The sequence below is a fragment of the Lampetra planeri genome, chromosome 2 (assembly GCF_965212315.1).
Source record: "Lampetra planeri chromosome 2, kcLamPlan1.2.h2, whole genome shotgun sequence".
Taxonomy (NCBI): Eukaryota; Metazoa; Chordata; class Hyperoartia; order Petromyzontiformes; family Petromyzontidae; genus Lampetra; species Lampetra planeri.
Genome location: NC_136108.1, coordinates 15228401 through 15250757, shown reverse-complemented (window position 1 = coordinate 15250757; position 22357 = coordinate 15228401). Strand labels below are relative to the sequence as shown.

Below are 22357 nucleotides of genomic sequence, written 5' to 3'. Positions count from 1 at the left end.
ATTACTTGGTTAATGTATAATTAGCTTAAATAGATACATGGATTTGCTTATGCTGTATGATGGAATTGTTAGAAATAACATGTAGTGTGGGAAAGGGAGATCACAGGGATTTTTAAAGATACTGCACGTTAAATTAGTACTGCATAGTAATGCATTCACAGTGTGTTATTAATTGTAAAAACGAAATAATATTTTCACAGGTAATATGGAAAAAGTAAAAAAAAATAAAGGTATATTTTGTTGCATCTTTTCAAATTAGATGTCAACTGCAGAAAAACGAAACATTATTTGTGATATGTGACCAATAAACATAACAAGAAAATGAATAAAGGGTAGCTTTTATTCATGAAAGGTTTTTTTTTTGTTATCCGAGCTCAACGCTGGCTTTCTTAAGGCCATCCGCGTCTGTGCTTTTATCACGATACTTACGGTGGGTGTGCTGCCCAATGACAGGTGACTCATCTGCTGGGCGAGGGGTCCCATCATTCCCGCCTGCTGCAAGGACATGGTGTGATCCAAGGAAGGAGATATCACAGCGCCCTGGAGGCCATACAAGCCACACAGTGCAGTGTTACGCTATCATGACAGGAAGATGGAAAACATGTTTGCGTGTAGCAGTATGCACAGGAGATGTTACTGTCCTTGATTAATTTATGAGGACACGAGAAATGACTCTTCCATGACCAACCTTGATTTTATTATTAAAATAGTATCAATAAATTATGTATCGACAGCTTGAAAGCTGTAGATAAATACAACATATACGTGGAGAAATTAATTTAAGGACATGTAGTGGAAAAGAAAATGTCCAGCAAAATAAACATAATTCGATCAAATAAACTATTTCCACACAATTACTTTTCATGCAAAACATATTACTTTGACTGATATGCTGTAAACAAAAGTATACCCACTGGCGTTACATTTAAGGGATAACTTGGCCTAGTTTAGTGAATGTCACCTGTGATGTTAATCCATTAAGAAATGCCAGTGTGCCTGAAGGAGGGCTGGTTTGGCTCTGTGTGCCTGCTCCCTAATTGAGGGAATTATTGCACCTCTGTTCCTGCTGATATGGCTTACCGCTGGTGGCATTACATACTGCTGCTGGGGCATCCAGGACGTGCTGTGAACCTGCAGAGCACATTCACCCACCATGTACATGCACATTAAAATACTCGCAGTCACACACCATGTATGTAAACATTGCAATGCTTGCGAGAGAGTCACGTACGTACACATTCGTTTGGCTATTTCGATGCCTTGCTTCCCACTTACCTCACTGTGAGTATGAACATTTCATGAAAAGCATGCATCCCAGAATTCCCAATGTGCTAATTAATGGTTCGTGTTGCTAAGCTTAGAGCGTTGGTATATTCTACTCATCATTTCACCTTTGGGTAATGTCCAACATCGTGTTGAATACTACTCGAATTGAAGTGTATATGCAGGTTTTTTTTTAATGGGGAAACAAATACTGTACATTTTTAATTATGAGTGTGTAATGAATTTGATTTGGAATTATTTGTATTGTAGTTATGTAAACCTTTGTTTAGTAAACATTTGTCTTATTTTAGCTTTTTAAAACACCGATCAATAAATTAATCGTTTTCAAGCAGACCACATTACCCACACCTATTAGCACACTTGTACCCTGTGTCCATGGAACAACCAACTCAAGTAACCCTGCGTTGGACTGGGTTGACCTTACTTCTCCCAGAACTAAAGTCGAGTGACAACTCAAGTTAGCAAATAAAGATTGGCGTTTTCATGATTTGCTGAGCAGGTCGAGTTATCACCAGTTGGGGAAATCTTTCCCAGAAACACTCCCAGATTAAGACTTCCCACAGGAAAAATGTCAAGACCATATCACTGACAAAATTAAACGTCAATTGTTTGATGTTAAAATCAATGTAAAATTATTATTCTTATTATCCCACCGCTTACAGCCTTTTTGTCTTAAAACATGTTTCGTGGTGTGTGTTCCCGTTCAGTTAGAATTCCGACTTCGGGAATTCAAGCCAGACCCTGAAAAAACCGTGGCCAAAGAGAATTCTGACCACGCCCTAATTAACAGCCAACTCCAGTTGACACAAACAAATTGCAACGTGCTGGCAGGATACAATATTTTTTTAATTCGAACTCGATTTACATGGCTCCTGGAAATGAGAATTGCGTAATGCAGTCTCGAGTGTAGGTGTTGTGGTACCTGATATGTGGAGATGGGGCTAGCAGCCAGGTACGGTGCCATCTGAGTGTGGGACACCATGCGGTTAGCTGCCATGCTGTACGGTGTAGAATAAAACCTATGACACGCAACAAAGTGTAACAACTCCAATCAGGGTTATGATTATACCAAGAGTAAAGCTGTTTTCTTGGTTCTTTCGGTAAAGTCACGTAGAAGGGAAGTAATAAAATAATAAAAATAATACATAATAAAATAATTCTCACGACGTTTCGGCCACAAGAAGAATTCTTCACCTGAGGACGGCTGCTTGCGTTGTGGCCGAAACGTCGTGAGAATAATTGTATTATGTTTTATTTTTATTATTTTATTACTTCCCTTCTACGTGACTTTACTGAAAGAACCAAGAAGATGAATCCCTGCAGTCACGAAAGCTTTAAATCGAGAAAGTAAAGCTGTTGTTTAGCATTTTCAAGTTTTCATTTTACTTGTTTTTGTTGAGTCGGGATTTGTCATCAATTTAACTTCACTTTCAGAAATAAGAATTGACAATGGCATGATAAAGTTTTGTTTACAATGATTTTATATATTTTACACCATATTCAACACGATATTCAACACCAGTAGTAAAAATTAGGATTAAGAAATTTAATTAAATGAAAAGACTGCTAAATTAGAGGTAGGCACAGAATTTCAAATATGTTAACATTTGGTAAAAAAAAACTGAATTTGCATGAACCACAAGGGCATAATTTCATAAAATGTGCACAATTGGTGCAATTAAGCTTACCCATTATGTAAAGCAGCTGCAGGATCATACGTTAAGGTCATCCCAGTCTGTGGTTTAAAAAAGAGGGCATCAATACAATTTTATTAAAAATCTCAGATAAAACAATACAAGTTAATTATTAGACAAATGGCAGCAGTATAAGATAGTAATGTGTTCCTTACTTGCTTTAATGACACTAATGCATTTTACGTTCCATTTCACTCTCAACGTTAGCTCATTTGATGTGTTGCAATCGTTGCGTGTGGGCATGAGAAGTGAAAGCTTACGATGCGGCCCTCAGCTTCGCGCTGCCATGCCCGTCCATTCTGCAGGTATTTGTTATGGCTTAGCCTCTTTTTTTGACCCCCGTCTGCAAACTTGCACAGCAGAGGTTCACTGGGCACTGTAAGAGGGAACAGAATACATACATTTCGATTTAAAGCTTTCGTGACTGCAGGGATTCATCTTCTTGGTTCTTTCGGCAAAGTCACATAGAAGGGAAATAATAAAATAATAACAATAAAACATAATAAAATACAATTCTCACGACGTTTTGGCCACAACGCAAGCAGCCGTCCCCAGGTGAAGAACAGGTCTGTCGGAAAAACAGCGTTCGATTATGTTTTATTTTTATTATTTTATTATTTCCCTTCTACGTGACTTTACCGAAAGAACCAAGAAGAAGGATACATACACTGAATTTGCATGAATCTAAATCTTTTCTGCAGTTGTTTTTGCCTGTATCCTACAATGGTTAAGTTAGTCGTCACTATCACTGTTAATCTCACGGTAAAGCTCTTACAGCATGTGACCTTGGTCCACACTCATGTAACCACTTCACCAGACTCTTTGGTTGCTCCTTGGCTGAACTCCTCAACCGTAACCCCAATTTCATCCAGCCTCCAGCATGCCTATGTATCTGGCAAGAAGTTTCGATGTACAATGGTGCAGGGATGAGGTGGAGTTGCTCCCTGCCTTAAAGAACCTTGCTTAATTGTAACACTGAAGAACATTGCCCGATCACCCGAGGAGTGGGCTATAACAATACAATGTTCTTAAATACCAGTGGGAGTACAACCTTGAGATTTATATATCTGTCATAAGTTTCTACGTGGTTATATATATTATGTAAATGTAATCCTACCCTGGGATACTGCATAAATGTAGGTATTTTAATATCGTACTAAAGCCCACAAACATTATGTAAATGCATAGTAAGAACAGGCTGAAGAAAGAAAATTAATGTATATACTGAATGGGATTTTTTTTTATTGCTGCACTCAGAGCACTGTTCACCTCAAAATCATTACTTCTCATGCTGCCGAATGCCGTAATAAATCAAAAAACAATTCAATATTGATGCCAAGTAGTTTAATTAAGTATACAACCATCATTAATAACAGTAGTAACATCAATATATTAACGGCCTAATAACAAACTTTTCAGCATTACTATTCTAAAATGTTCCAGTTAAGAGGCGGAATTATTATAGCATACATGCACTGTACATTATTGAAGCACATATTTGCTAACATTATTTGACAATGGCCGTAGATGACACGCAAACAATACGATTGTTCATAGACCAGCACAATATTCACTGCAGTGGCCGCATAGTCAAATTGTATGTGAATATATTCAGATAGATGCACATTGTGTTTTTTCATATTTTTATTTCTACACTTTATCACCAATGTACATTTATAAAATTACCACGATCAAAATGTTTGTATTTTGCTTATTTTGAATGTTATGCAATATGGTGTTTAATTGTTCAAATTTAGATACCACAACTATCCCATGCATATGGTGGCAAGAGGTGGGTAAAGCATAAAAGGTAATGCGAGAGGTGGAGCGTAATAGTTTGGTTGGAGATTAAGCAAATGCATCCTCATTTATTCCAGGTCAAGCCACAAGGGCCAGGATGTGGTTACCTCAATTTCCTGGCAACTGGAATATCCAGAGCCCCAAGGGAGAGTTGCAATCATTAATGTGCATTTCCATACACTAACTCTGCATTCCCTATACATATGTGCTTGATGTAATCTAAACAAAAATACACACTGGCGAAATATGCAATAAACCATATACAATATGACCAAGAAATATGTCACTGAAGACATGCATGAAGTTACAATAATAATAATGATCTACAGCCCATTGTCAATCCACTGCTGGATGGATGCTGTGTCAGCCCTGGAGGTTGTTTGAGCATATTTCACCGTGCAGGTCACTGCTGGTTGATGCAGGAGGAGGGTTTGCTCGAAATTATTCAGACATCACTTGCCACCCATGTCAGCCGTGGCCAGGAATCGAACTTAGGTGCCCATGTGTGCGAACCACTGCACCACCACTCTAGTGATATTTTAATATACGCAGTAGCCTTACTATGAGTGTATATTTATTTAATACTTAAATTTGTAATGCCATTATGTGCAGTATTTATAAGTAATATTACAGAAGGATTATTCGCATGGGAAACTAGGCACTATTCTTCTATATGCTCGCTAACCAGTGGAGCACAAGTATTGACTGAGCTCTACATTGCCTCAAGGTAGAGATCCATGCATGTGTTAATGCTTTTATCTGCTATGCCTTATCCTGTGCTGTAAATAGTAACAGAGAGGAGCACATAATTGATCCAATCAAATTAATTCTGGAAGGAGAGATTTTAATGGGAAGTAGGTCAGTAACATGCATACGAGTACGTCTGGTAACCAAATAAGTAAAACATAAAAAAATAAAGGTATACAGTATTTCATTAAACAGGCCTATCACTGTCAATGTGCCATTCAGCACAGCAGAAGGCAACTAAATATTCTAACAAAGATATTAAACAATAACTTTTTTTACATTTTAGGTTGCAAAAATAGTTACGTATTGTATATGTTGCAAATATGCAGAACACTGGGGGCATTTTTCTCTTACCCTTGCTAAGGCACAATTCTCTCTCTGATTCCGGCATCACTGATCAAACTATCTAAAACGGAAATACATCAATTTTGTATGTACATATGTTGAACTTCTTTCACAACATATGTAGCCAACCGTGCTAATCGGAGGTGTAGTGGAAGGACAACAAACTAAGCACCAAAAGCAGTTCTAAAGAAATGAGTTTTCAATCTCGATTTAAAAGTGCATAGCACTCTAGTCAGGCAACATCGACCAGTTCCAGTCCATAAAGCTGCCGCTGACCTTATGCAGCCGTTTCTGCAGCGAGACTGCCATGTTATGGATGCCAATTGCTTGCTTTTGCATGGCCTGGCGACCACTCTCATAGGGGTGTTACGGGCTGTCAAGGCATCGTTTTACAGACCTACTGGCTCCTCCACCCAACATTGGAGCCAGACGAGTGCGGGTTTTAAGCATGTGCTGTGTTTGGTGCACAAGTAGATGCCTGCTAATGTTTTACTATTAAGTGCTTTCTTGTATTCAGGTTATTATACTGGTAGGAACCTCCTGGTTACACCAGGAGGGGATTATTGTGTCTGTCCGTCCGTCGTGCAGGGAGGGGCTGGGTGGGGAGGGGTTGGGTGGGGACGGTGAGGCTGGGTGGGGAGGAGCTGGGTGGGGAAGGTGGGAAGGGGCTGGTCACCCCGTGGTGCCCTTATAAAACTCAACGTTTAACCTACTCACGCCGGCTTGTGCCCGCCCTCACAGTCGGGCATATTTGCGGAATACACCACGCCACCGTTGACCCTGGCCATTGACTGAGCAACCCAACGTTCCTACCAGCTCCCTCCGCAGGAATGTGTTTCTGTAAAACCATTATTAAGTGGCAAGCAGAACCCACCTGGTACCCCAGGAGGGGAGGTGAGAAACTTTCCATTAAACCGCTGAATGACAGCCTCACACTTTTCAGTAGACTCCATTCTGCAGAGATATATGCCGGACATAGAACGTCGCACATTGTGTTAACAAGTTGTCATCCAAACATTCTGATGTTAAGTACGCAGATATACGCGTGTCAAAGTGGTCAAGTTGGTAACCATGAGCTTGAATCTCAAACTAAATTCCAAACAGCAACATCACAGTATTCTATATCTAGTAGTTTTTTAAATGATTGCGTTGACTTTATCATCAGCTATATCCTCCCAATTGTCCACAGAAACACCAGAAGTGGCAAAAATATCAAGAATAAGGAGATATTGATAACATTGATAGGGAACCACTCCTGTGTCCATTGGTCATATATTTCAATGGCATTTCTGGTGAATAGGCCTTGAATGCCATGTCAGTTTCCACACAGCCCGGCATCCCCATGATTCGATGATGTTGCCGATTCCACAATCCGACTGGGAATCATATTAGATTCTGACCATAGAATTGTGATTCCAAGCTAGGAGTAATGAGACTTTCCCAGTTCTACAGGCCAAGCAACGTAACTTATTTGTCACGATTTCCACATTATTACTCTACCCACACCGCAACATGGCACTGACGCTTTGCACTATCTTAATTCCCACTGAATAAAGCTGTTAAACACGTAGGCTTTCCTGACAAGCCTTATACTAATAGGTTGTCGGGTGGTGGTGGGTATAATGACACATTCACATTTACGCGATCGAACACGAAAACAAAAACCTCCATTTATGGATGAATAAAGCTGGTTGCGGTTTTATTTTCCTTTTCCAAAACAGAGACGAAGCCTCCACACGGCTCACCTGGCAAAGCCAACTCCCCGGCTGGTGCCCACGATGTCACGCAGGATACGAGTGGAGATGACGTGGCCAAACTGCTTGAGCATCCCTTCCAGCTCCTGTTCATCGATGGTCACTGGCAGGTTGGAGATGTACAGGTTTGTTGGATCCTGTTCCTGTTGCTGCAAAGAATGTGGAAGAAAGGGATAAGGGGTGGGGTGGAAACAACCCAACAATCTCAGAATCTTTATTTAGAGTGGAGCAATCTGATGAGCTATGAAACTCTTCGTCACCGTTGAGACACGACACTTGAGCTCTGTGACAGCGTGATACCGCGTCGATGTTGGCGGTCGTGCTGCATTGCTCTCCAAGGTGCTTTCAGACTGCACCGCGTGTTGTTTCAGCACCATGCCGAACAACACACGGGACAACCCAAAATGACATCACAGAGCTAACCCCGGTATATAATTCTCCATCTTCAATGATAGTATTTAGTTCAAGTTCATTTATTAGGTATAGCCCTGTGAGCCATTCGGCTCTTGAATCGGGTGCAACCGCAACAAACAAAAAACATGAACAAAAAACATCTTAAAGTGAATATGTGACTAAGTGCAAACAGAAAATCCAAGAAAAGACAGCAAAATATTGCAGAAAAAAACACCGTACACCAACGCTGTCATGTCTACGTGGCTTTACCGAAAGAACCAAGAATATGAATCCCTGCAGTCACGAAAGCTTTAAATCGAAATAAAATTCATGTCTAAGAACTTTAATAATTGTATAAAATGGTTATACTTAACAATGTGCAAATAGTACCACAACATTTGCAGTCATTCTAGCAATCCATTGTACTTCTCCATGCTGGTCAGTGTCGGTTGGCAAAGGTGGGGAGCAAAGACATGGGAGCATAGTACAGTACAACGGTGGTTTACGTCGCATGGTCCTCTGCTGCCCAAAAGGAAGCCCAGCAGTGGAACACAACATGATTTTGTTCACGGCGCTTGCCCATTCCAAGTACTACGCAAGCTCAAACAATGCCTAGCTCTGAAAATCTGACACAACTGGGCGCATTCCACGTGCTATGCTCATGGCCAGTACCATAGCCATTTATAATAACACGTGTGAACATTTCCTTCAGCGTCTTGGCATAAAAAATGGAAGCGATCCTCAGCAATGAGATCACTAAAACGTCTCATTATTGCCTCGTTATTTCCATGCACAATTGTTTTTGTATCTTCTCATTGCTTTGGTCTCTGTTGTTGAGAGCCAGAATTACACTTTCAATTAAATTTCTTTACTTCAAGATTTGTGTTTCTTTCATTTTTATTTAGTTTTCTGTTCTGCTGTTATGTTTGACCTTCTACAATTTATATTATTTTATTATTATTATCTGATGCAACATTAATAATTGCTGTAATCTACAATTGTTATGCTTGACGTAGTTTGACTCAAGCCTCCCTTGAAAAAGTCTCAATGGATTCTCACCTGGTTATAAATTGCATTGTTACTGTAGATGACATTCATAGTATAAAATATTGGCCGAGTGTTCCATGTGCTCAGAACTTCCGTTGCTAGGTTACTTTAAAGGTTATACACATTTTAAGAGTATGTATATATTCACGTCTATAATGCATTTTACAAAAATAAATTTATCACACAATTTACAGCACATTTGTCAGGTCAAATATGTGAATAGAATAAAGTCCACCTTTCAAAGAGAATGAAACTAAAATTCACCCACACATCATGCATTCCTGAATGTACGAAAGCATTTTTCACCATTAACAATGTTATTAAATTATGTTGTATAGTGATTAAAAATAACCATAAATGTTCACCATAACTAAAACAATGTAAAATATCTGCTTTTTCTCCCACTGATCTGTCTGCAATTTGGAATCGTACTCGCCACAGTGGTTGGAGTGGTGGTAGAGTGGTTTGTGCACTGTGCTATGAATCCAGCAACCCGAAATCAATTCATGCACTGACCAGCGTGGTGAAATATGGTCTAATCAAATTATCCCCCCTGACCGGAATGGCACAGAAAAGTCCCTTAACCCATTTGCCGATTGATAATGGCTGGATTTATGAAAATATAATTTTCTATTGGCATCTAATTGCACTGAACCTTAATTTGGAGTTATGCTAATCAGGAAAAAAAAACATATGTTATGAAGAAGGGTTATTACCCAAAAACTATTATGTGCGTATCCTTTTAAGGCAGCGTCATTGATTAGTGTGTTGACGTTTTAGGATATCCATAGCAGAGCTAGGCACACACAGTAGGGAGAATTTTGCTCAACAACATATCACTCCGATGGCAAATGACAGCTCTGGAAATTGTTGTCTAGCCATCTTGGTTTCACGGAACAGTGTGCCCCTTGTGAATGGTAAATTCTCAGAAAGGTCAGAATAATAGCTTCTTAAGATTTGTGGTATATAAAACCCATGTCCCTGTGGACCTTCATGGCATATTTACATCTATGCCTTAAATTCTCGACCAAATGTCCCTCCCATCCTCACGCCTAATTTGAAATGGGTCCAAAAATGTTCTTAGAACACGCAATAAATTGTATTCAACAGTAAATGTTACATATTAATTCTGTTGAAAATAATGTAATATTTTAATATACTGCAGGTATGTATGTTTGTCTTCTGCGTGTACACATTATGCATACAGTACGTAATGTGTATGTTATAAATAAGTGTGATTCTATAATTGTAGAGCATAACCTGTACGTTATGGGGCATAAATTGTTACTCGTTAAGTAACCCACTTGCTCGATAGTAATGCGAGATCAACTGTGTTAGAAGTCGTTATGGTGTGCTTGATTTTTTTCAAAGTGTCCTCTAGCATAGGAGTATGATCTGTCGGGGCACACCAGATTTAAATAGGATGAAGGAAACGAATATCAAATAAGCAGTAGGCAATAACAGTTGAAGTCTAACACGCGAGTCGCAACCTCCCTTCAAAGAGATGAGAGTGAGGGCAGAGGAGTGACACTCAATATATAATTTTCTCATCATGCCGAAAGGTACCTTTTGGTCGAAGGATAACAGGTGATTATTTGGCCTCTTTTTTTTGTTTAAACATGTTACAGACAACACTATGCCAGCAATAAAAAAGCATCACTCGTGCTTATCACAAACAACATGCACAACTGGGGATATTAGTTTGTAAGGAAAAATATAACAAAATTAACTTATACTAATGTGAGTACTGTGCCTATTTGTAACAGGGTGTGGTTTCCATGAAGAGTATTTACCATATTTATTTTCAGTGTGAGTTTTATATTTCGTTGGCATGACATTTAAGCAAACAGCAGAGTATTTCTTCAATTATTTAGAATTCCCTTGGGTACTTCTAACATTTAGTTTTAGTAGAAGAGAGCTGTGTTCAACTGTAAATAAACAGGTACTGCACTCTCCTTTGATGCAAGGAGCAGAAATGTATGGTTTCCATGATTGCCTAAGTTTGATGATTAACTACATTGGTGTTCATCAGTTTAGAGAGATTTAGTTAATTTATTTTCAACAATAAAAATGTCAAACTACACAATGACACGTTGAAGCTCTTTGAACGTATATTTAATCTTGGAATCCTCTCTACACCTTATTTTTTGACGCAGCATTTCAATTGCATTACAATTGATGTTTCCCCATTGCCGTTTGCATTAAATGAAAAGCAACACCAGTGGCGGTTTGTGCCACAATGGTCATTTCCTTCTTTCACCGAATGGCAGGTATTAGTCAGAGTGTGTTAAATTGCCTCTCTTCTTATTCTTTGGTTCTTTCGGTTAAGTCACGTCTAAAGATAAAATAATAAATTAAAATAATAGCGACGTTTCGATTGCAACACAAGCAATCATCATCAGGCATAAAAGAAATAGCAATAACAATCTAACTAGAAAACTATAGACAGACATACAAGCAGACAGACATCACAAGGACACACACACTCTCTCTGTGTGTCCTTGTGATGTCTGTCTGCTTGTATGTCTGTCTATAGTTTTCTAGTTAGATTTTTATTGCTATTTCTTTTATGCCTGATGATGATTGCTTGTGTTGCAATCGAAACGTCGCTATTATTTTAATTTATTATTTTATCTTGAGACGTGACTTAACCGAAAGAACCAAAGAATAATTCCTGCAGTCACGAAAGCTCCAAAATTAAGATTGCCTCTCTTCTCTTGACCGCTGGAGAGCGTGAAATAAAAAGGGGGGTGGGTGAAAGGACATACGATAGAGTGGGCAGAGGCTGCCCATATTTAGAGGCAAAGATATCGGACTTAAATTTCGATTTAAAGCTTTCGTGACTGCAGGGATTCATCTTCTTGGTTCTTTCGGTAAAGTCACGTAGAAGGGAAATAATAAAATAATACAAATAGAACATAATAAAATACAATTCTCACGACGTTTCGGCCACAACGCAAGCAGCCGTTCTCCGGTGAAGAACAGGTCTGTCGGGAAGACCTGAATTCAGACTGAATTCAGACGCTGTCTTCCCGACAGACCTGTTCTTCACCTGAGGACGGCTGCTTGCGTTGTGGCCGAAACGTCGTGAGAATTATTTTATTATGTTTTATTTCTATTATTTTATTATTTCCCTTCTACGTGACTTTACCGAAAGAACCAAGAAGATATCGGACTTGTATGAAACAAAGATGGTCTCTGCCAGAGCTCAGACACAGATAATTATCTCTCCGTTATGATGCAGCTGTTAAGAACATTCAAAACGTGATGAAGCTCAAGATCTGGTAGTTTTCAAGGAGCCATGCAAAAATCTAACTTTTTCGCAAAGGGTCCTTTACAAGAAATTGGGAAATGTGGATGACAGCTGACACAAGCAAACATTTCACTAATCATTCAATATTACATTACACACATGTGCACAATACTGCAATGGTCCACGTAAATGCATTCTAAATTCTTAAGTCTGCTGCATTGTCCAACACATGCACAGAGGCCTGCAGAGGAGATAGCTCGGAAGCACCTGCAGAGTATTTGACATGTTCCCTTGGACCTACAATGTATGCATTCACAGGAAGCTATACTGGCTTCAAGGCTGGATTGTCCACTGTGGGGTCCATGCTCAGCCTGCTCCCAACCCCAGCCATCAGGAGAAGGCTGTGGACGTAAACACATTGCCCTGGTCATCCTTGTAAAGAGCACTTCAGCTCAATGGGCCTCAACAACTGAAATAAAGTCTACGTGAGTTTGGCCTCGAACGCAGGCAGACTGGATAGCAGAAGCCTTGATAACAACTCACTGAACACGCTGCATGAGAGCTCCATGGGATAGATATTTTCCTAGGTGGATTTTACCGAAAGAACCAAAGAATATTATCAACCATTCTTCATTGCGTGCACGTGTGAAATGTAATGCTGCTGTATGCTAAGCAATGTGTTATAGGTTGTATGAGGCAAGTATATGATGCTGTTAATACAGTGGGACATTTTTTTAAAATTCACTTCTTTCTTGAACACTTTTCCTTATTTTGCATGACATCACAGCACTATGCAAATTGTGTCCAGTACTAAAATACTTACATTTGTTACCAGCATTGGTGCTTTTATCACGTAAAAAACATCTTTAAAACAGCATTTGAAAAATAATTAATTAAAATTAACAGTCAAGTACTTTGCACAAAAAATAAAAAATGTCTACCTTGCCCAGCGAGTCTCGAAGTAATCTCAACCTGAAATCAGTTGGATGAAGATATTAATACTATGCAATTCAGTAGTCTAGATCACTGTGTGTGATGCATGAAACTCTCTTAAAATACACATGTTACAGCCTGGCATATAACAAACTATATGGGGCTTGCTTGTCTGCATTGATTCCAGTTATAGCATAGGCCTAACCAGATCATTGTGATGTACTGGTTATGCCTTCTAAAAAAGGCTCTGATGTACATGCTATGAATTGTTTTGCAATCAAAGCGTTGACGAAAATAGTTGTATGAGAAGAGAATGCACCACAATTACCTCGAACATTTTATTACTAACTAACTTGTGAGCCCTATGAAACGTATTAATACGTTTCTCTGAATAATGGCACTCACATATTAAAACCGTGCTTTAGTTTAAACGTTTCTCAAAGTTGAATACAGTACTGCAAAAACACACAAGTAGAATGTTATAAATGCACTTCCATAAACCATTTTTCCCAAACCAAGATTGTCATTTTTACGGCACAACAGTGACGATGACCTTCTCAATAAAGCATTTAAGCATTCATTCTTTTCAAAAATAATCCGAGCGTGAATGCAGCAGTTAAAGTAAAAAAAAACTGCAGTAAAAGGAGCCTGGGACGGAGGTAAGAACAATGTCAAAGGTATAGGTGTGGCGAGGCGCGTCGTGGAACCGAGACTTGGGGGAGGTGTCCGGTCACTGTCTGCCTGGGCGCACTCGAGCGGCTTCTAATCACATTTCCCTGCATTCCTTGCGAGCCTCAATAGTGCTCTGTTCCTATATGCTACAGGGCTTTGTCCCTGGCAAGGCAAATGTTTGCTCAGCCCCTCGTCTAATCCACATGCATTTGAAAGCCCAGTGTGTTGGTTTCCTCTCCCACACAAAGCTTTGTGTTTCTGCCATTGAAAATAAGGTTTCTAACGACTACCACCCACCCCCACCGTACCTCAAGCTGTAATTTGTTTATACAAACTGTTTAGGAGTTCGGAGCACAATTGACTGGTTAGCCTGAATAGGTAAAGCAGTGAAAATAGATTTAGGACATGAATTCAACTGGACATAATGACAAATGACTGCTCGGCTGCAGCCAGGCAGAGGAGGCTTCAAATCGACAGCAGTCGAGCTAAGGTGTGGCCCACTGCATTTCATTTTACTGCATGAATAAAGGACACGGTGCAACACTATCCTATTTTCGCGTGCTTTGTTCGTTACGAGAACAATAACATGGCATTGTATAGCTATCCGGACACAATGGCATCTTAAGGAAATACGACTAGAATATAGGCATTCATTTTACCATTATAATAATCATCATCAATCATGGTTAATACACTGCTGGATGAAAGCCTCCCCAAGCCATTGCAATCTCTCGTGATCCCACAATGCAACAAAGCACTCATTTAAAGTATATTATGTGAAATATTTTCAACGATAATGTTTCACGGAACAATGTTGGCTAGGCACTGTAATAAGCAGAGGGTTTAGGTCACCCACATGCAATAGTAAATAAAAGGCAAATACATAGCCAATGTATTTGATGTATCTTCTTTTGTACTGGATAAACAGGTTGATATTCCGCACATGCTTGAGACACAATTTAATGGCCCAATGGAAACGATGTTGGAAATGTATCACCCGCCCAGATAGGCTGACCGTGATGAGAGTCAAATCAGATTTGACCAAATGTGTACAAATCATTTGGTGGCTCAAGGGAGAAATGAGTTTGAGTTTAAACTTTTGGAGAAAAAGATTGCAGATCTAATGGCATATGCATAATCTTTGGGCGATTATAAAAGCACTGACATGTGAGTAATCATTTCTACATGATAGCATATCTGGATGTCTTTGTGATGCAAAGGTTGCTTTCAGCAGGCAGCAATTAATAGTACATTTTTCGGGCATCGAAAGTGGTCATTACAGCACTGTTACAGCTCCACATTTAAGTGTTATAGATTGGAAAGTGAAGCATCGAAGTACATTGTGGATAGTTTCCAATCAGCAGACGGTAAGATGGTATTGTGAGCTAGGCTGTGTTAATATCCGTCATGAAAGATACCATTTATGTAGGTTTTCACAATATTAGGTGCATATGCAGAAAAAAACTAATGAATAGCTCCAGCTGAATCTGGCACTAAAATATATTTAAATAACAGTGGTGGAGTAGGAAGTTGCATGCAAGTAAATGGAAGCAATGCCTAATTCCAAGTTCACATTTGGGAGTCTGATTGAAGGGCATTGCTATGGGGCTTGATTATTTATGAACTAGACCCAATTATGGGTTGGGAAATCATGAATGTTGCAAAAAAATCGTTGCAAAGGACTTTCTTGAAAAACAACAAAATGAGAGCATGGCATGGCTGCACGAGACTGACAACATGTGTGTGCATGTGTAAAAATAAACACAGCACAATGTATATTTACGTATTAATATCAAAGGACACTGTCATGAGCAAACATTTATTAGTTTAAGGAACGTAGAATAAACGAAATCACTGAAATATCCACATTGGTATTCTAAGCAGTCGCGGTGATCACATTTTATCGTTGAAAATCCATTCAGGTTTGGGTGTGGTTTACATTCTTACAGGGCTATGCAAGAGAAATAACACCACAGTACAACTGACGTTGGAATGTGATTATTGCACGCACACACGTACACATGCACACACGAACATAATCCACAACTGTCACCTAAGTAATCTCCACCACCAACCACAGAATGACAACAAACTACAGGGGCATGTTATTCAGAAGTATTATGGAAAAAAAACTGGTTTTTAATGTGCAAAACATTCTTCTGCACACGAATATGATGGATTCTGTATGACGATCCATTGGTTATATCTTTCAAAACATCTATCAACCACTTGTGAAAACAAGTGTCTGATTTTGTTTGAGAACAAGGGGGGGGGGGGGGAAATATCCAACTGTAAGGCTAATCAAAACTCTGCCAGCTTGGCTCATACCAAGAAGCATGCAACTGAAACAAGTATTCACAGGCAAGTCACTAACTGCATAAATACCGTAGGATAATATCTGATAATGCACTGGCGGGCTTTGTACATTCGTAATGGAAAAGTGTGTCTTGATCTGTGCGCAAGTTGCTGTGAATGCAGTTTTATTAATTGAGGTAGGGGGGAGCTGGGCAAGATTTCATTAATAATTTTTTGTTACATTTTAAAATGCTTCTATGGCTTCTTTTGATTCTGTGTGACGGAAGTGATGTTCCATTCATCCCTCGGATGTATTTAGTTACACCTCAGTACACTAGCAAATGCCAAGAAAATAATCTCACTATATGCTCATGTATTGATATGGAGGATATTTTATTCTGATTATACATTAATGGTGACCTAAAACTGTGGTGTTTGAAAAATATGGCAGTGTGCAACATATGTATCACGTTCACGTGTTCTTGGACAGAGTCCATGTTCCTGACACAGATGTCTCAAGATGTTTGGCCAATTCCAATGCCATGAGAGTTTGGTTAAGTGTAGAAGGAACTCGGAGAAAAGCCACCACACACACACGAGGGGGTCACATTCAAAGCCTCGCAAACACTTTTAAGAATCCATTGCTGCTGCTCTTGACCACCTCCCAAGCCTGCTCCAACCCTACAGCAAGCAACCTGTTCTTCCCAAGCAGTGTCCTACTATTCAAGTACAGTTACTGACTGAGCACAACCATGTGAATTAAAAATTATTTCACCTGGGGAGGGATTAAATGTATGTATCCCCCTCTAGATTTGAAGCTTTCGTGACTGCAAGGATTCATATTCTTAGGTTTTTTCGGTAAAGTCACGTAGGTAAAAAATTAAAGTTAATAAAAGTAAAATAAAAATAAAATAAAAATCACGACGTTTCGGAAGCAACACAAGCTTCCGTCTTCAGGTGGAACAGTCACAGCACGATAGCTGTATCTACCTACGTGACTTTACCGAAAAAAACCTAAGAATATGTATCCCCCTCCCCAGGGATGACAACTGAACGTGCAGTCCCAGGCGTGAAAAGAGCCAAGTCAGTTGCATCCCACACATCCCTAACCCATCAAATCACTCCGAGATCTGGATAAACGGTCGGCGATTTGTGCAAATAAAAATAAATAATATCACCTAATAAACTTAAATAGCAGTGCAGTGGCTTATTAAAAATTAAAGGAGACAGAATCGAATTTCTGATACATTGATATTTTGCAAGTAGAGTAAATTGTGATGATTTATGAAGGACCTAATCATTCCTGACTTGCCGTCTGCTCAGTTAGTGAGATCAATGCATGGAGAGCTGGAAGGAGCGTAATGTAGGTGGCTGGTTAATTACACTTCTCCACTACTGTGACTGGGAGACACTGAACCAATGCAACGTTAAACAAGGCTGTACATACTGTATAACACATTTTCCATTGAGGTGTCGTCAGCCAACCGAAATTATGCAAGCAAACTTGGCAAGATGTTGCACGTAATCTAATGGAAGTGACCGTTTAAGATAAATTTGGCGATTGGTTACATTTCCAAGGAAACTTGCTGAACATTTAGATTCTGAAATGAGGCAATTAGTTTGGCATATATGGTTAAACGTATATATCGTATTTATTTACTTTAATGGAATTACAGAAGTAAAAAGTTCATACATCTTCTTGGTTCTTTCGGTAAAGTCACGTAGAATGGAAATAATAAAATAATAAAAATAAAACATAATAAAATAATTCTCACGACGTTTCGGCCACAACGCAAGCAGCCGTCCTCAGGTGGAGAACAGGTCTGTCGAAACGTCGTGAGAATTATTTAATTATGTTTTATTTTTATTATTTTATTATTTCCATTCTACGTGACTTTACCGAAAGAACCAAGAAGATGAATCCCTGCAGTCACGAAAGCTTTAAATCGAAAGTTCATACAGTTTTAACTTGATGTTTTTCCATTTTAAAGATGATGGAGCGATGAAATCAGCTGTTGGGTGGATTTTGACATCTCAGGAGAACCCCAAAGGATGGCGGCACCTTGGGAACACCTTCATCCAGCAGTGAACTGATCATGGCTGATGACTGTAAATATTTTTTCCCAATAGCTCAATTTCTGTCTCTTCCTGTGCTGAACTATCAGAAACGCAGGCGGACTCTAAAACTATGAGAGTATACCTGTGATTTTATGTATCATCTTTGAATGTTACCATATAATGTTATCCGCATCGCAAGTAAAAATGTGAAAAACAAATGGTCTATGTTCGGTGCTTGTACCACTGCAGATGGAGATTGTCCCCGTTAATTTTAAGGTCTTTCCCCGATGTCTTACAAACATTTCATAGCATGTGTGCGAGGACAGTCTAATTTATTGAAAATGCGTAAAGATGTACGTATTATCAGAGAAATAAAAACACTGGCGTTCCTCATTAACTCCCCCGAAAAAAAAAAAGTCACGTGACTTTTCGGGCAATGGTCCTTCCTAATTTGTACATGTTATTATAATCATGCGTAAATATGTGCGCATGCGCATAGCGCCATGCATCACAAATGTTGTACTGCGGTAGCACGCACGCATTCGGCTCTCTTGCCAAAGTTTAATACTTTGGACTGAATACTCCATGGACCCTTTCATAATTTAATTCAGCAACGCTTCAGTGATATTGCTATGATCGTTTAGATTTCAATGTCTCCGTTCAAGTTGACGATATTAAATTTTCACTGACACACCATCTTTCGCAATTAATAACCGTTAATAAAAAAAACGCGTAGTCACAAGGGCGACGGCACCTGATTCGCAGCAGAGAAAACCTCATTATCACAGAAGCGCATGAGTGCTTCACCCACTGACGTCCAAAATTATATTTCAACACTTTGCACAGAGTTCAAAACTCAATTATGCCTTAGCATCGTATTATACTTAGCAAAGTTAAAATAACACATGATACAAAAAAAAACCACGTGTTATACAGTACGGCAACATATCTACGTGCGGTAACTTTCATGGTGCAATAAAAAAATGGGTATAATTTGTTCACATTGCGTCTATGTTTAATTTATTAACTTAATTTATATAAGTATTCTACGAAGTAAATCCTTATGATGTGATTATGAAATGTATTTTTGTTGTAGGGAAGTTTTCACACAGTATTTATATATACTGCATCTGCTGATACTGATTTAATGACCAAGCAATATTAACTTGCACACCACCAAAAGGTATGCCTAAAGAAGATATTCCTAATGAATTAAGAAATACATGTGATGCACAATATCTAATGGTAAATAATTAACTTATAGTGTTTAACATTTTCTAATATAGATATTCAGTAAATATATATATGAAAACACTCATGTGACGTTACAATATATTTCAAACTCTCAAAATGCAAAATATTATCAATCATAAATGTCACGCACCACGAGCACCACCATATATAGATGAAATTAAACATCTCACAAATAACACGCCTATCAAAATTCCTCATTTTACTGCCTCTGGCATGGCAAATCAAAGTGGGCCAGGCTTTTGACCGATTACCGCCATTGAAATCATATCTGATGCTTACGCGGCCCTGGTAAGTGTGTATGGATGTCTGCAATCTCTATGTAAAAAATCCAGTAAGTATTTAAATGCTCACCGCATCACTCACCTTGGCCATCTGCGCCTGGATCCCACTGGCCTTGAGGGCTGCCACAGCCTTCTGTGCCGCAGATGGGCCGTCAAAATCCACAAACCCATAGCCTGGAAAAGAGGAATGGCAGGACATGAAATCTCCTTTACATAAAGTCAAGTGACTTGATGTTATTGATAATACTGAACTCTAGAAACTGGAACCTAGACCTTGAAAGAAAATACATCGGAAGTGAATAAAATGATATTTTGGTAAGCGTTCAGAAAATAATTCACACATCCTGACGAGGTGCAAAAAGGTCAGGGCTGAAGGGCATGCAACTGTTGTGGCATTCACTTATTATTCTCGATCAGCAAAGGAGATGGCAGTGACTAAGCAGCCACCTTTGAGGTTCCGGGAGTGTGTGACGATAATAATATACACGGGCAATGTTCTTGGGTAACTGGCAGAGTAGCACTGGATTTTGGCAAATACAACTGTACAGTATTCCCCATTGAGTATGGGGGTGAGAGCAAAAACGTGTTATTGTTCTGCTATTTCACTTAATAACATTATATATTTTGAGTAAATACGAAATGTTATACTTATGGTCATGCAAGTTAATAAAATGAAGTCTAATTAAATGCTCGTTTTCCACAAGGCACTATTAGAAAGTTGTTGGTTTGTAATAAGGCACACAAATAAGTGGTATATTCTCAATTGCAGTTGCTATGAAGCTTTGTGTATCATACAAAGGTCAAACTATGTCATAAAACATTTCCACCTAAATACAATTTTAAGTGGACATAATAATAATAATGACTCGAATATAAATGTAGGCCATTAAATACTTAGGCTTCCATCTCATGAACGAAAGGCGGTCCTGAGTTTGTACCACTGTACGTACAATATAACAATACTACACCATGCAATGCATCAGTAAACATGAGCAGGCTAAACCAAACGTTGACAAAACATTAAATCATGACCAAAGGTTGGTTAATGTTGCAAAACATTTGACGAATATCAACGTAAAACTCATGAAACTAAACTGATCTCACTTGCAGTAGAGTATTTCATGAACACAACCGCCTATCAGTTTTGATAATAATTATGTGTCTTGACAAGTACAGATTGCATTAGTATTGTTAAGCTTCACCTTAATTCCTATCACAAAAGTGAAAGTAACAGAGGTGGGACAAAGTCATTGTTATGCAAGTCCAAGTCGAGTCGCAAGTCATCAAATTCATGACTCGAGTCTGACTCGAGTCCAAGTCACATGACTCGAGTCCACATCTCAGAGGTGGGACAAAGTCATTGTTATGCAAGTCCAAGTCGAGTCGCAAGTCATCAAATTCATGACTCGAGTCTGACTCGAGTCCAAGTCACATGACTCGAGTCCACACCTCTGGAAAGTAAAACTTGAAACATTTTACGAACGTATAATTTTCATAGTGGTGGCTTTGAGGTACACCGTTTAATTTCAACGCAAACTATGACAGCAATTAAGCATCGATACAATATGTACATTAAAATTAAGTGTCAATAAAACTGTGCCCATAGAGACTGTTTCTAACGGTTACCAGCATTATTAGTCGATAGAAATAACTCGATACAATGTTATAGCATGTATGCAACATAAATATTGTTTAGTGTCATTCAATTTGTTGACGCAATTATGCCCTTCCCTACTCTGTATTCTTCACATTTCAAAGCTGGCGAGAGAAATGTGAAAGTACATTTAACAAAAATGTCCTTCAATTCACATACGGCACTCTTGGGCCTACGCCAATCAATTGTGCCATTTCACATGCAGTTCCAGTACCATCAGCCTGCCAAAGACTTAATTGCCGGATCAAAAATAAGTGACTAACAGTGTTCCTTCCACTTGCACCTACCACCCATTGCATAATGTTAGTTTTTGAAGGCCATCAGTAGTACAACGACCACTTTCCAGCCAGTTTTGTGCAACCGCAAGTGACCGGTCTTAAACCACGTTAGCCACGTAAATAAATTACTTTGAACCAAGGAAACGTTTGTGCTTGGGCTCTCGAACCAGTGGTCTGAAGCCAGAGGTGAAGAAGAAAGGCTCGGTGTTAGTATACAGCACAGTAGATCCCAACAAGGTATCGAGATACCATCTTGATATTTGTGTTTTGGTGGCAATTTATAATCATAAAATAAATTCCATGCAGTGTTAATTTAAATACGATCTGAGAATTCCAGGCATTCGTATATAAAATACAGATATTAACATACCCGGGACAATTGACCTGCCACATCACAAGCGGAGAGATAGCAGAGACAGGAGTAGAAAGAAGGGAGCAGGCAGGATGGGTGTACAGCAGCGAGGGTGTTGGCATGTCGAGGGCTTTATTAATTTACATTAGTGAGGCCTGACTCCACCGAGCAGGGATATCGATTCTTAATTGTTAAACTTCTTTAAAACATAATAATTGTTATCAAGGCCTGTGAAAAGAGGTAAAACGATGAAATATTTACAA

The 22357-nt window shown here is 39.0% G+C and overlaps 1 protein-coding gene across 4 annotated transcripts in view; it reads right to left on the bottom strand.

Moving 5' to 3' along the window:
• Positions 1 to 22357, bottom strand: part of LOC144728829 (RNA-binding motif, single-stranded-interacting protein 3-like) — a 148964-nt gene that overhangs the window by 4682 nt on the left and 121925 nt on the right. For 2 of the 4 annotated variants that reach the window (XM_078608516.1, XM_078608540.1), the window contains 8 exons: positions 19893 to 19984; positions 7616 to 7773; positions 6745 to 6824; positions 3239 to 3354; positions 2973 to 3019; positions 2207 to 2303; positions 1081 to 1131; positions 430 to 540 (listed from right to left, as the gene is read on the bottom strand). In XM_078608516.1, coding sequence (XP_078464642.1) covers positions 430 to 540; positions 1081 to 1131; positions 2207 to 2303; positions 2973 to 3019; positions 3239 to 3354; positions 6745 to 6824; positions 7616 to 7773; positions 19893 to 19984 — 752 coding nt within the window. Of the gene's footprint in view, positions 1 to 429; positions 541 to 1080; positions 1132 to 2206; positions 2304 to 2972; positions 3020 to 3238; positions 3355 to 6744; positions 6825 to 7615; positions 7774 to 19880; positions 19985 to 22357 lie in introns of all 4 variants that reach the window. The other 2 variants (XM_078608525.1, XM_078608533.1) reach the window with 1 other exon arrangement.